Source organism: Halichoeres trimaculatus, unplaced genomic scaffold, assembly GCF_033239565.1.
Source record: "Halichoeres trimaculatus isolate MK-OKI-2021-1 unplaced genomic scaffold, fHalTri1.1 fHalTri1_scaffold_17, whole genome shotgun sequence".
Lineage (NCBI taxonomy): Eukaryota > Metazoa > Chordata > Actinopteri > Labriformes > Labridae > Halichoeres > Halichoeres trimaculatus.
The window spans coordinates 30,636,778-30,651,094 of record NW_027437195.1 but is presented as its reverse complement, the minus strand read 5'-3'; the positions used below and the strand labels follow the sequence as shown (position 1 = coordinate 30,651,094).

The window sequence follows — 14,317 nt, the reverse complement described above, 5'->3', positions numbered from 1 at the left end:
ATCATACTGAGCTGGCAAACTTGTAAAAACTCATGAGTTTGATATTGATGTCATCATTTTCTCTGCTGCGCTTCTTATATTGGGTGGAAAAGTCTGATACAAAATGATACTTCAAACACACACACACACACACACCCACACACACTCATAAGAATTAGTTTTCTTGTACGAGCTGAGCTGCAGAAGTGACTTTCTTGTTCTGCAAATATTAGAAAACATCGGAGGATAAATTCATTTGAGTCAAATCTTTGAACAAACTGACTGTTGATCTCAGTTGGCTCAGTGTCTGGAAAGAAAAGTCTGTGTGTGTGTGTGTGTGTGTGTGTGTGTGTGTGTGTGTGTGTGTGTGTGTGTGTGTGTGTGTGTAGAGGGAGAGAAAAAGACTGAGTTGTATCAAGTAGCTGGTATGATTTCCTGCGCTGGCTCCCGTGGGCGAGGACAAAGCCGGGCGCTGTGTGCTCCGGCCTACCTGAGGCTTTGGTCTCCGGTGAGTCGGAGCAGAACTCAGCCGGTATCTGTTCTCCTCAAACACGGCTCCAGCACAGAGACACATTGTCCGCAGCGTTTTTAATTAAAGGCCCGGGGTCGACACTCTGAGCCAGGTGACCTGAAGCGCCCCCAGCCTGCGTGTGTCTCCCTCCGTCCTCCCCCCTGGGGATCAGTCTCAGTGGATAATTGGAGGGAGAAACGCTACACCGCCATCGTGAGATGGAGGAAGGATTATCTGCTGAGGACTGTGACCGAAGAGGCGGGGATGGAGGAATAATGTGATGTTTTCTTCTTCTACATCCAGCCGACCTGCTCACTCTCCCACCTTTCACCCTCCTCCCCCTCCTCCCCCCTCTCTGCCTCAGGACCAGGCTATAAGAAAGGAAGTGCCGCACAGTGACCTTTCCCCCCCTGGTAAACCCACCTGTGCTTCATCTCTGCTGCATCAGAGAAACTTTCCTCAGAGTCGACATGGAGCGTCTGGAGAGAGGACTTCCTGCTGCTTTCCTGCTGCTTCTGCATCTCCTGAGTGTCAGCGGCGTGCACACCCAGAAACCTGCAGGTACGTCTGAGAGATCTTCAGACTAACGTCTGCTTCAGCTCTTTGGGTTGAAGCAGGAAAATTTGTCTTAATTTGCTCTTTAATCCCAGTTTTGCTGTTTCCTTCAGTCTCCTGGTGCGTGCTGTCTGACGCTGAGGAGCAGAAGTGTCTGGATCTGTCTGGGAACGCCACGGCTCGAAACGTCAGGGGGAGTCTGCAGTGTGTGCGGGGCCTGAGCACCAGAGACTGCATGGACAAAATCAAGGTTTGTAGAGATCTGAGAGGGCGGGAGGTTGTTCCTTCACGTTTTCTATATTCCATCAATAATGACTCAGAAAGATCTGCTTTTAAGGCCAAACATTTCCCAAAGCGAGGCTTAGTGAGGATGGTCTAGAGCAGGGGTCTGCAACCTTTACTTTCATTGGAGCCATTTTACCTCAGCTCACCTGGATTAAAGTCATTCAGGTGCCACAAAATGTGCTACACAATTAAAACAAAACAAAACAAAACAAAAAAATGTATAAAATTCTAAAGGAAGTAAAAATCTAGATTTATCTAAACACTATTTTTTTTGCCCATTGAATTTTGCATGTGATGTCCAAGTTTTTTTTTTAATTTGCAAATAAAGAAATAAAGAAAAATAGTTATTTTAATTTCAATTAATTGCAAAATTAAAAAAATAAATAAAATACAATTTGCAGGTATTTTTCATGAAGTGAAATTTTAAAAAATGTGCTAACATTGGCAGGAACTTCATAAATTTGAAAAAAAAAAAGAAAAAAGATTTTTTATAATTTGCTTGATTTTAAGAAAAATTCAGAATTTGCATTTTTTTTTTAAATGGAATTTTGGAATTTGAAAAAAAAGTCCAAGAATTCTAACATTTAAAAAATTGCAAAACTGCAAAATTAGAAAAAAGTTTTTTTTTTCCTTTTTTTTTTAATTCCCAAAAAATTAGAATTAAAAAAATGTAAAAATTATTAGAAAAATTGGCAAAAATCAAAAAAAAAATTGAAAGCTTTATTGCAAGATGTGATTAATATATTTTTTAACAAAATCTTTATACATGAATTTATTTAGTGTCAGTGTCTTTAATCAATAATACCCTCTGTAAGAAAAATAAAAATTCTTTATTTCAATAATATTTTTTAAAGCTACAAGGAGCCACTGCAGAGGAGTCAAAGGGCCGCATGAGGCTCCAGAGCCACAGGTTGAACACCCTTGCCCTAGTGTTTTGGATGAAGTCAGGGTAAATCTGTGTTTGTTTCTGTCAGAATGGGACGGCAGATGCAGCCTCCATGTCCGCAGACGACATCTACGCCGCCGGCTTCTGCCACGGCCTGGAGCTGTCTGCAGGGGAGTCCTACAACGGAGTGGGTAGGTCTGAGCCCCGCAGGTAAAAACAAACAGCATCAGAGCTGCAGAAGCTTCAATAACACCCAGCTTTCACTGCAAGTATCAGCAACGAGGCAGCTCAAAGTGCTTCACACAGGAGCTGACAACTTCTAAAAGACAAGGTCCAAACTTTATAAGGTGATGATGTTTTTAATTTTCCTCCTTCTCCTCCTCAGACGGGGTCAGTTACTACGTGGTGGCCATGGCGCGGCGCTCCTCCTCAGATCTCTCCCTGCTGGAGATGCACGAGCGCAGCACCTGTCACCCCGGCATGCGCACCACGGTGGGGTGGACCGTTCCTATCGGCTACCTCGTTAACACCTCCCAGATCAGCGTCGGCGAGCAGTGCAACTTCCCTAAAGGTGAGACCGAGCAGGACGGGAGGGATCGATGTGTTTGTGTGTGTGTGTGAGTGTGTGTGAGTGTGTGTGTATGAGTGTGTGTGTGAGTGAGTGTGTGTGTGTTGAGAGGTCAGTGTGTGGGAGCTACCTGAGAGGACGGGCGCAGTGATGTGTGAAGGGATGGAGGAGAGAGCAGGTAAGAGGAGGAGGTTAGACAACAGTGGCTGTGTGAGACTGATAGTGCAAGAGTGTGTGTGTGTGTGTGTGTGTGTGTGTGTGTGTGTGTGTGTGTGTGTGTGTGTGTGTGTGTGTGTGTGTGTGTGACTGAATTTTGAAAAGAAAGAGGAAAGATGGGTGAGTAAATTTAAAGGATGAGGAGAAAAACCAAAAGCCAAATACATGAGTTAAAAGTTTCTTATGTCTTCAAACCAAAACTCACCCGACCACCTGCTCACTATACATCACCTCGCTAACACTGCAGTGGGTTTTATGAAGCTGGATAAAAACAAACCCTTAACAACAAAAAAGGGGAAAAAAGAAGAAAAAAGAAGAAAAAAAGGAAGAAAAAAAAGAAAAAATAAGGAAAAAAAAGGGAAAAAAGTTTTAAAAAAAGGAAAAAGGGAAAAAAAAGAAAAAAAGGAAAAGGAAAAAAAGGAAAAAAAGAAGAAAAGATGAAAAAAGGAAAAAACGGAAAAATGAAAAAAAAAGGGAAAAAGGGAAAAAGGAAAAAAAGAAGAAAAAAAAGGGGAAAAAATAAGAAAAAGGAAAAAAGAAAAAGGAAAAAAAGGAAAAAAAGAAGAAAAAAGAAGAAAAAAAGGGGAAACAAATAAGAAAAAATAAGAAAAAAAGGGGAAAAAAGAAGAAAAAGGAAAAAAAGGAAAAAAAAGTTTTAAAAAAAGGGGGAAAAAAAGAAGAAAAAAACAAAACAAAACAAAAAACCTGAACGAGTGTTTTTCAGTCCCTTGTCTCCCCTGTCTCCACCAGCCGTGGGGAACCTGTTTGGCTACAGCTGCGTGCCCGGCGTGAAGGACCCACAGCACGACCCCAGAGGCAACAACCCCAAAAACCTGTGTGAGGCGTGCATAGGAGACGAGAACGACCGACACATCTGCGCCAACAACCTGAAGGAGAGGCATTACGGGGAGGCTGGGGCGCTGAGGTACAGGACCCACTGTAATACACAACAGGAAACTGCAGGGGGAGCTATAACCTCTGAGATTTTATATATATACAGCGCGGCAGCTTCAGTCATCGGCTGAAAGTGATGTTTAAAAAAAAAGTGAGCATTAGGGCTGAAGGGATGAGGTCATCACACATTTAAAGGGGTGGGCCTCAAACACCAAGGTCTGCCCATAGCAGAGGACTTGTTAGAGCCCAAATGTGACAAGATTTAAAATATAATTTTAAAAAAAATGTAGTAAAACCAAAAATTTCACAATACTGAGCCCAAAACTTTTTTTTTTTTTTTACAACTTGTTACATTTTGGGTCGTAGTTACACATCCAGCTTTCACCTTTGAAGACCCAGCGTCCACTCTGACCTGTTAGCCACATTTAGGGACACATCATCTTTTGGTGAAATCACAACATCACACCCATTTCAGTAAAAAAAACCCACATACTTAAGTTCAATAACACTAATCGAGAGCTCATGACAAAAATAATCAAACTTCCTGTTCAATGACAGGGCGTCCACATAGTCTTAAAAAGTATAAAAAGTCTTAACCGTGATGTTATGAGGTCTTAAATTTTATTGGTATTCAAGCTTTGACTCCAAACGTATCCTTGAATATATATTTTCCTCCTTGCGACTGTTACAAACTAACCTGACACACTGGACAGACAGTTTCATATTTCTGCCACGGAAATAGTCCAACCTTCAAAAATAACCTCACCTGGTGATTGGACGATCATTCTGCTCGTCACACTCATCACAGACCAGCGTGAGGATCTGGAAAAAGCTTTAGCATCTTTAAATATTTCTCTCTAGATCATAAGAGTTTCTCAGGCCTCCAGAGGAAATTTCGGAGACTTTTGAGAACCTGGGATTTTTGATTCTTACGATTTAGAGAAAGCTTCCCCTGATCTCATGTTTTGGAAGAAATTTTCTTTGATCAAATCAACTTTTTACTGGATACAACGCGATGAGATAAGGTATTTATCAATACAGTTACGTAGCGCTGTTGTTTGAGATGTGACAACAAGCAAAGTTGTAATTTTGTGAGGCGCGGGCTAAACGTAGCGCTAGCAGCCCAACATATCCGTAGGCTAACGTGACGACATACCCAGTTTGTACAGAAGTTTATTAGCCGTCTAAACTACAAGAATGGTTGCTAACAACAGCTTAAAGTTGCGATAAGGTCTTAAAACTTTTTGAAAGGTTTTAAAAAAAACATTAAAAAGGTTTTAAATTTAATTTCAGGATTTCCGTATATACCCTGAATGACTAAGTTTAATTATTAAACTTATTAGGTCTTACTTATCCCTGATTGCAAGGTGAATTAAAGAATGCACATCATACAAAAGCTGGCCAATCAGATTGAAGGGGGTTTGTGGAGCAGGAAGTCTTAAAGAGACAGCACACGGCACACACCCCAGAGAGTAAAATAGGGATTTCTATGAGCTGTAAATCATGTAAAGTTTCTACGGGGGCACCAGAGGGACAGAAAAAAGACTTAAAAAAGCAAAGTACCCCCTCTTTAATCCCACTCTTTAAGGTGTGAATCCAAGCAGCAGCTGTTATTTATCCCTAAAGGGCGACAAAAGGCAGCAGAGTCGCGCTGTGATAACAATTCATCCCATTTCAGTTTATTTATGTTCCCGTTTATCTCCCCTCTTTGAACCGTCTCTTTTCACGCTCCTCTTTCAGGTGTGTGGCGGAGAACCTCGGCGACGTGGCGTTCATCAAACACACGACGCTGTTCGACAACATGGACGGTTAGTGTTTTATAAACGGTTTTGTGATTCACACTCCATGAGGTAACTTCAGGTCATCAGAGGGTGCAGGTCCGCGTGTGGCCACAGGGTGTCAGTGTTTCATCATGTTTCTGCTGAGCAGGAGGAGCAGGAGGAGCAGATTACTCACAGTTTCATGGTTAATGGATGTTTGCTCTGAGAGGTGTGTGGAGAAACAGAAGCAGCAGATAAAAAGAGAAAGTGTTAAAGCAGAGAGTGAGTTTTTTTAGTGCAGTAAAACTCTCTGACTCTCTGTTTGCTGCATCTGCTCCCCGCTTTGGGCTACAGCCTAAATTAATGGCGATCATTATCACGGTCACGCTACACGGGCTCGGCTGGTTCGGCTGAGCGGGAACAGTTTGATGCCGGCTCTGCGAACACTGTGGCTGCTTAACGAAGCATGCTCTGTCATATGGTTCAGAAATGTCCCGAGTCGGACCAATTAACAGAGGTCAAGGAAACACAGAAGGTCTGAGCCGGCGTCTGGGGAGCCGGAGACGAGCTGGAAAGTTTTTCATCTGTGACTGAAACTAAATCCCTAAAAACCCAAACACTAATATGATAAAACATGATGAAGACGTTCAGATTCAGCTGATCTGGATGTAAACAAAGAGAGGACTCTCATCTTCTGCCAACATCTGAAGGATTCGGCCGACCAGACCACATCAGTCTGAAATCCTCTGCTTTAGAGATAAACATCCTCAAAACACGTCTCAGATTTCCTCTCAGCCCAACCCACAGGCTGGTTTAAAGTTCGGGACGAGGAGTTTCACTTAAACTTTTAATGCGAGAAGTTTAGCTTCAACCAAACTGATCAACATTAAAACATGCTTTAGTTAGCATGTCTGACGCTTTATCAACAGTTAAATACTGTTTGTATGATAATAACATAACGACAAATAATCAATTGGCACTAACAAGCTGCAGTTTGCTGCTACATCGATGAATCAGGCTCCACATTTTTGCAAACAGAGCTCTCTGGATCCGATACTCAAGCCTTAACTCGCCAAAACAGTGAAAGCAGATCGATTGGGACAGGAAGTCGTGCACGGAAACCTCATAAAAACTCTCAGTGACTTTCAAAATAAAACAAAACATGTCCAAACCAGATGGTTTTTATCTTGGCTACAACAACAAACCGACGTAACGAGCAGAGCCAGACCAGGAGTTACAGGTTTGAGGTTTTACAGCCCAACATGAACCAGGAGAGGGTCCAGGGAACTCCTGGGTCTGAAGGTCTGGATCGTACCTGCTAACATCTGACTTTAACAAAGCTGGAGGTCTGAAGCCTGAAACCTCTTTAAGTTCAGGCAAAATTCAAAAGATTTTTTTTAAGCAAATGGTTTTTTCTCTGCAAGTTTCAGAGAAGACATGAAATTCGAAGCAATGTTGATGAAATTCTCCTGTCTTCTACGACACGTTTCAACTCGTTGCTGACGTCAAACTTTGCGGTACTCTCGGAAACTAAAAAATCTGATAAGAGGGTCTATTTGGCACCTCAATCATTTAGATAAACTGATACAGCTGCATCTCTGCTGACAGTGATTTATCAGACGCTCCACATTATCACTGATAGTTTCTATTTCTGGCTTTAAGATCGTTGCCTCGTGTTATTCACTCACGCTGATTTTAGCTCTCGTGAGGTTAGCTCACTGTTGCAGGTGCTATCAGCTAATTAGCCAGGCGTGCTCACACCTGTGTTAGGATGTGATAAAATAAACACGTCTTTGTGTTTCCTTCATTTTTAGAAAGTCTGATAAAACATCCAACTCCAGATCCACCCACCACAGAGGAATGGAAGGAAACTGTGTATGGGATCTAAATCATAGAAAAGAAACATTTTCCCTCAGAGTACGACACGAAAAGTTTGATAAAACGTGTCCAAAGTGGACTGAGTTTGTAAAACATGCAAGATCAGACTTTGACATTAGATTTGAATTACTACGATAAACCCCCTACACATTTTTTTTATTTATTTTTTTGATCCAGAAATAGTAAGGTGGTTCATGTTATAGTGTATACTTAAACGACTTATAAGGGAAAAAACGAGTGATGTTCGATACCACTGATTTCCTTTCCGATCCGATCCTGAGTAAAATTCAGGCTGGTATCGACAACACTGATACTTAGTGTAAATACTAGGGCTGGGCAATGATTAAAACTTTTAATCGTAATTAATCGCATGATTTCCCTGATTAATCATAATTAATCGCATTGTGAAAGTGCCATAACATCTGTCATGCAAACACTAAATCAGCACTTGTTATACAGTAATAGTTAAATCGCACATTTAGTGCAAATCAAATTTACAAAATGTAAATACAAAATTAAAGCTTATTGCCACTGTCAGGGCATTAAAGTGATCCTCCAGGATGGAACAAGTTGGGTCCTATCACAAGGTTTAGGGCAGAAATTACCCCTACAGCAGTGTTTTTGTGCAGCAGAAGCCCAGAGCGCTCGCACCAAACACCCCCTCCCTGCTCCTCTGCAGGTTTCCTCTGCACTCAGACGGGGCCATATTTTACTTGACCAAAAACACAAATAAACGGACTCCCACTGAAAAAATCTGATATTGGTCTGCATTCACGCTTTATTTAGAGAATTTTCAGCTCGTTACTTTCACACAAAAACACCGCTAAATAAGGTTCTAGTTCTCATCGTGTCGTGAAGCAGCGCTACCTCCGCTGCAGAGCCACAGCTGGCCAAACGCAGGTAGTCTGCCAGGACGAAGAGTATTCTGTTGGAGATAATGGTAAGTTTTTGTGCTTACCCAGGATGCGAAATCAAACAAACCTCCTGGACACCATACAAGTTTCACTGTATACCATCGATAAACCGGGATTTACAACAACTGTGGCTCGTAGTTCTGAGTATGGACATCAACACTCCAACACAAATGTTGTCCGTTCTTCGCGTTTACAGTCAACATCTACCAAACTCAATGTCTATCAAAAAATATAGATGTGTGTCCACCTTCATGTTCACTACCTATGTGCATACTTGTAAACAATATAATTTCCGGACACAAAACTACCTGCATTTGTTTATATCTGACACGCCGTGTGTGGACTGATACACTAAGCGGCGAGCGCCTCGTAGCCAGCTGTGGCTCTGCAGCGGAGGTAGCGCCGTGTTACGACACGATGAGAACTAGAGCCTTATTTAGCTGTTTTTGTGTGAAAGTAACCCGCTGAAAATTCTCTAAATAAAGCGTGAATGCAGACTGATATCAGATTTTTTCAGTAGGAGTCTGTTTATTTGTGTTTTTGGTCAAGAAAAATATGGCCCCGTCTGAGTGCAGAGGAAACCAGCAGAGGAGCAGGGAGGGGGTGTTTGGTGTGAGCGCTCTGGGCTTCTGCTGCACAAAAACACTGCTGTAGGGGGAATTTCTGCCCTAAACCTTGTGATAGGACCCAACTTGTTCCATCCTGGAGGATCACTTTAAGAGTGACAAAGGTTTTCTACTTTGTTAAAGTTACACACTGTGTCTTTAAGCTCTAATAATCCTGTGTCACCTTCCCCGGCTCAGGTAAGAACCAGGAGTCCTGGGCCCTGGACCTGGAGCTGGAGGACCTGAAGCTGCTGTGTCCTGACGGGACCGAGGCGGGGCTGGACGAGTACGAGCGCTGTCACCTGGCTGCGGTTCCTGCTAACGCTGTGGTGGTCCGCATGGAGGACAAGTGCCGCGTCTGGAAGTTCCTGGAGCGTTTACAGGTGGGTGTGACAAAAATACATCAGCCCTGTGTGTGAGTGTGTGTGAGTGTGTTATTCTGTGACTGAGTGTTTGTGTGACTCATATCTCTGTGGAGTCTGTGTTATCGATCAGCTCGTCTCAGAACGCAGCTTTCTGCTAAACTGCCATCCTTCTTCCTTACAGTGTGTGTGTGTGTGTGTGTGTGTGTGTGTGGGAGACGCCAGGATGACTGATACCTCCTGTGCTGATCCCTTGGCCACACACACACACACACACACACACACACACAGATAAACTGAAAGAAACACACACACTCCAACGCACATCCATGCATTACTTGCTGTCACACTCTGGCTCCTGCAGAACGCGTTTGGCAACGCCACCGAGGGCTTCAGCCTGTTCAGCTCAGCCGCCTATGGCGAATCCGATCTGCTTTTTAGCGACGCCACCCACCACCTGCAGAGGGTTCTGGGTAGCTACACCTCTTGGCTGGGCCCCACTTACACCACCAAGCTGCAAGCCTTCGAGTGTGAGGGTAAGGAGGAGGAGGAGGGAGTGTGTTTGTCTGTGTGAGAGTGTGTTTATGGAGAGCAGGTGGATAAGTGGGTTTCTTCTTCCTCTGTGTGTGTGTGTGTGTGTGTGTGTGTGTGTGTGCTGCAGCTGTTCTCATTACTGCCCTCTCTTCGTCAGGCTTCTGCTGATGGAGCAGGAGGAAGACATCCAGCGCCTCGACTTCCACCCAGCCCCTCCGTCTCCGTCCTCCCGCTCCTCCGTCTCCTCCCTGCCATCTGTGTCCGTCTCTCCAGCTTTCATCCTCTTTCTGTTTGTTTTCTGGCCCACATATTAACACCAACCCTTCGTTATTACCTCCTCTTCCTCAGACGCAGCGTTTCTGGCGTCGCTAAGAGGGGTGAGGGCGACTCCAGAAAACCTCCCTGAGATTCAGCTTCAGTTTCTTTGAGGAGGATAAAAAAAAGAGTAGAAATCAGCGTTTCCTCCAGATATTAACGTGATCGTCCCTCCTCTTCTTCCTCTTCTGCTTTAGACCCTTCCTCCTCCTCCTCTTCCTCCTCCTCCTCCTCCCACAGGGTCTGTCTCTGGCACTGAACAACTGGGTGCTATTAACTCTGAGCTCAGAAGTCTCAGTTACTGTACATGTGTGAGTGTGTGTGTGTGTGTGTGTGAGTGTGTGAGTATACACTTTTCCCACAGCCATTATTGCTGTAATTGGCACTCGGGCTTGTTATACTGTTTGTGTGTAAGTGAGAGTGTGTGTGTGTGTGTTTATGATGGTTTATGTGGTGTGTGTTGGCAGTGCTGCTGCGTTCCCATGGCTTGTATAGCTCACACACACTCTGGATCACTGCTTTCTCACGGCTGGTATGTTGGAGCGCTCCGTGCCAGCTCAGTTCCTGTTTCACTATAGAGTCAGGAGAGAGCTCGGGCGCCTCAGGTGACCTCTGCATGACTCTTTAAACTTCCTTAGTGACCCGTAGAATGGAGCAAAGCTTTAAAACCAGCTCTTAGAAAGGCTCTGTCTGTCTGCAATGCTTTGAAATGTAAGGAGATATATACTCTGCACAGCTCATAGAGACGTGTTAATGATAGGAAATATATACGAGGTGTGTGTCATTCAGTGTGGGTCAAAAACAAACACTTCTCTTACAGATGAATTCCTCATTTCAAGTCAAATATGTCAGATTAAACAACTAAAACAACTTAATTATTAAAAAAAATTCAAATCTGAGTTTTCAGTTAGGGCCTGTGTCCACTCAAAGCATTTTTAGTATGCTTCCAATTACACTGCACCTCTGCTTCTCTGTTCCTCTGAAAAATCCTATAAAATAATCTGAAGCCTCATAGTTGATATTTACTAACCCTTTGATACTAGTGGGACTAATAAAATATATTAAGTACTGTTGATAGTTGAAATTTTCCTTGTTAAACTTCTGTTTTTCACTTTCTGCTTTCACCACATTGTTGTTTTTTTGACGCTAGTTTTCCTTACAACAAAAGTTGGTTTTGGTACTGGCACGTTTGATTGCTGACAACTTATACGACATTTTAGGATGAACCCCAAATGTCGGCAATTTGAACACTTTTAACAGCTCATAAAGTTCAAATGTGAGTTTAAAGTAAGGGCCTGTGTCCACTAGAGCTGTTTTTTTGTTTTTTGTTTTTCCTGTAATCTCAATTTGGTTGAATAGGGCGCTGGTCGGTACCTCCTACCCTTAATATTGAAAAGAAAACATAACACTGTTGGTAGTGTTGATAAATCTGCATTACATTTCCTGCTCTCACTAAATTCTTTCATGGTTGTTAATTTTCGTAAAAATGTCAAAACTTAGACAAAATTGGTTTTGGTATTGCATTGGTGCATTTACTTAATTGATTGCTGCCCCCAATATACAATTTTAGCAAAATACCAAGCGTTTGCAAGTGAGACAACTTTAAAAATCTAATAATTTCAATGTGAGTTTTCAGTTAGGGCCTGTGTCCACTCAACACGGTTTCAGTATGTTTTCAGTTTCATTGCACCTCTGCTTCTCTGTTTCTCTAAAAATCCTGTAAAATAATCTGAAGCCTCATAGTTGACACTTACTAACCTTTTGATACTAGTGGGACTAATATGATATTTAAATGACTGTTGATAGTTGACATTTCCTTCACTGAATTTCCGTTTTTCACTATCTGCTCTCACCATATTGTTGTTTTTTAACATTACTCTTCCCTAAAATGTCATTTCTTAAACAAAAGTTGGTTTGGTACTGACATGTTTGATTGCTGACAACTAAATTTTAGGATAAACCCAAAATGTTTCGATTTGAACAATTTTAACCGCCCATAAAGTTCAAATGTGAGTTTAAAGTAAGGGCCTGTTTCCACTAGAGCTGTTTCTTTTTCTTCTGTTATCTCAATTTGGTTGAATAGGGCACTGGACGATACCATGTAGCCTACCCTTAATATTAAAAATAATAATAATATAAAAAAAAAACAGTGTTGGTAAATCTGTATTACATTTTCTGCTTTCACTTAATTCTTTCATTGTTGTTAATTTTCCTAAAAATGTCAAAACTTAGACAAAATTGGTTTTGGTATTAGGTTGGTGCATTTACTTAATTGATTGCTGACACTGTATACTACATTTTGAGCTTAATACCAAGTGTTTGCAAGTGGGACAACTTTAAAAATCTAATTATTTCAATGTGAGTTTTCAGTTAGGGCCTGTGTCCACTCAAAGCATTTTCAGTATATTTTCAGTTTTACTCCACCTCTGCTACTCTGTTTCTCAAAAAAAATCCTATAAAATAATCTGAAGCCTCATAGTTGATATTTACTAATCCTTTGATAGTAGTGGGACTAATAAAATATATTAAGTACAGTTAATAGTTGATAGATAAATTTCTCTCACTGAATTTCTGTTTTTCACTTTCTGCTCTTACCACATTGTTGTTTTCTTAACATTATTTTACCTTAAAATGTCAATACTTATACAAAAGTTGGTTTTGGTACTGACATGTTTAATTGCTGACAACTAATACAACATTTTAGGATGAACCCGCAATTTGAACAATTTTAACAGCTCATAAAGTTCAAATGTGAGATTTCAGTAAGGGCCTGTATCCACTGGAGCTGGGTTTTTTTTCCTGTCATCTCAATTTGGTTGAATAGGGCGCTGGTCAATACCTCGTACCCTTAATATTAAAAAAATAAATAAATAAATGTGTGGTAAATCTGCATTTCATTTTCTACTCTCACTAATTCTTTCATCATTGTTAATTTTCCTAAAACTGTAAACACTTCGACAAAATTGGTTGTGGTATTGTATTGGTGCATTTACTTACTCATTGCTGACACCTTATACTACATTTTGAGCTTAATACCAAGTGTTTGCAAGTGAGACAACTTTAAAAATCTAATAATTTCAATGTGAGTTTTAATCAAGGGCCTGTGTCCACTGAAAGCTACTTTTGGCAGCAACCTTAATTTCGCTCTCTGAAAATCTGCATTTCACTTTCTGCTCTCACTGTTTTTTTCTTTATCATTAATTTTTCTCAAAACGTCAAATATTTGAACAAAGTTGGTTTTGTAATTTAAATGGTATATTGATGTGCTTTATCTCTTACAACCAATACCAGATTTTCACACTGAATACCAAATGTTTGCAATCAAAGTGACTCTGACAATTTATGAATTTCAAATGTGAGAATTTAGTAAGGGCCTGTATCCACTGAAAGCATAATTTCTGGGGGCTGCAATTTCAGTTTTAAAGCACATCTTCTTTTCTATCCAGTTGTTGTTTCCTCACTGATTTTCCTCAAAATGTCAAGTTTGAAAAGGATGATTATTCTTGGTAAGTCCAGAAGTGTAGATGTGATTTTTAAGTTAGGGCCTGTGTCCACAAACACTTTTTCTCTTGCACTTCAATCACCTGGAACCTCAATTTAATGTCACATCTGCTTCTTTAATCAGTAAATATAGTGTTTTTAATCCTTTTAAATAATCTGAATACCTCCTATTTGCTTGCATTTGGTGAAATAATGCAAAAAAAGCAAGCGCTAATGTAGCATTAGCAGCTCCAGACCTGAACTGTCTGGGGTGTGATTCATTTCTCTTCAATATGAAACTCCTCCATTGTTGAACTTACTTCTGCACCAAAAACTTGCAGCAGTCAAGTCATTTTTGTGCTCAGTGTCAGTGGAAACAGGCCCTTGAAGCTCTCCCTGACCTTCTGATAATATCCTGTAATTTGTGTAACAGACTGTAACTCTGTGCTTTAGTTAAGTCGCCTCCTCTTTGTGATATCTTCCACTTTCTGCACCGCAGAGCGCAGTAATAAACAGATAAAACAGACCCCGTCCTCCTTGTCAGAATGTGTTTTTTGACCTCATCACACAGAGGG

The 14,317-nt window shown here is 41.4% G+C and overlaps 1 protein-coding gene across 1 annotated transcript in view; it reads left to right on the top strand.

Moving 5' to 3' along the window:
• The window catches only part of otomp (otolith matrix protein), a 28,339-nt gene extending 14,276 nt beyond the window's left edge, over positions 1 to 14,063 (top strand). Inside the window, exons 2-10 of the mRNA XM_074691697.1 lie at positions 855 to 1,051; positions 1,159 to 1,295; positions 2,305 to 2,407; positions 2,602 to 2,787; positions 3,751 to 3,925; positions 5,635 to 5,702; positions 9,250 to 9,434; positions 9,778 to 9,949; positions 10,105 to 14,063. Of these exons, the coding sequence (XP_074547798.1) occupies positions 961 to 1,051; positions 1,159 to 1,295; positions 2,305 to 2,407; positions 2,602 to 2,787; positions 3,751 to 3,925; positions 5,635 to 5,702; positions 9,250 to 9,434; positions 9,778 to 9,949; positions 10,105 to 10,115 (1,128 nt within the window). The 5' untranslated portion in view covers positions 855 to 960 and the 3' untranslated portion in view covers positions 10,116 to 14,063. The remainder of the gene's footprint in view (positions 1 to 854; positions 1,052 to 1,158; positions 1,296 to 2,304; positions 2,408 to 2,601; positions 2,788 to 3,750; positions 3,926 to 5,634; positions 5,703 to 9,249; positions 9,435 to 9,777; positions 9,950 to 10,104) is intronic.
• The last annotated feature ends 254 nt before the right edge of the window (positions 14,064 to 14,317 follow it).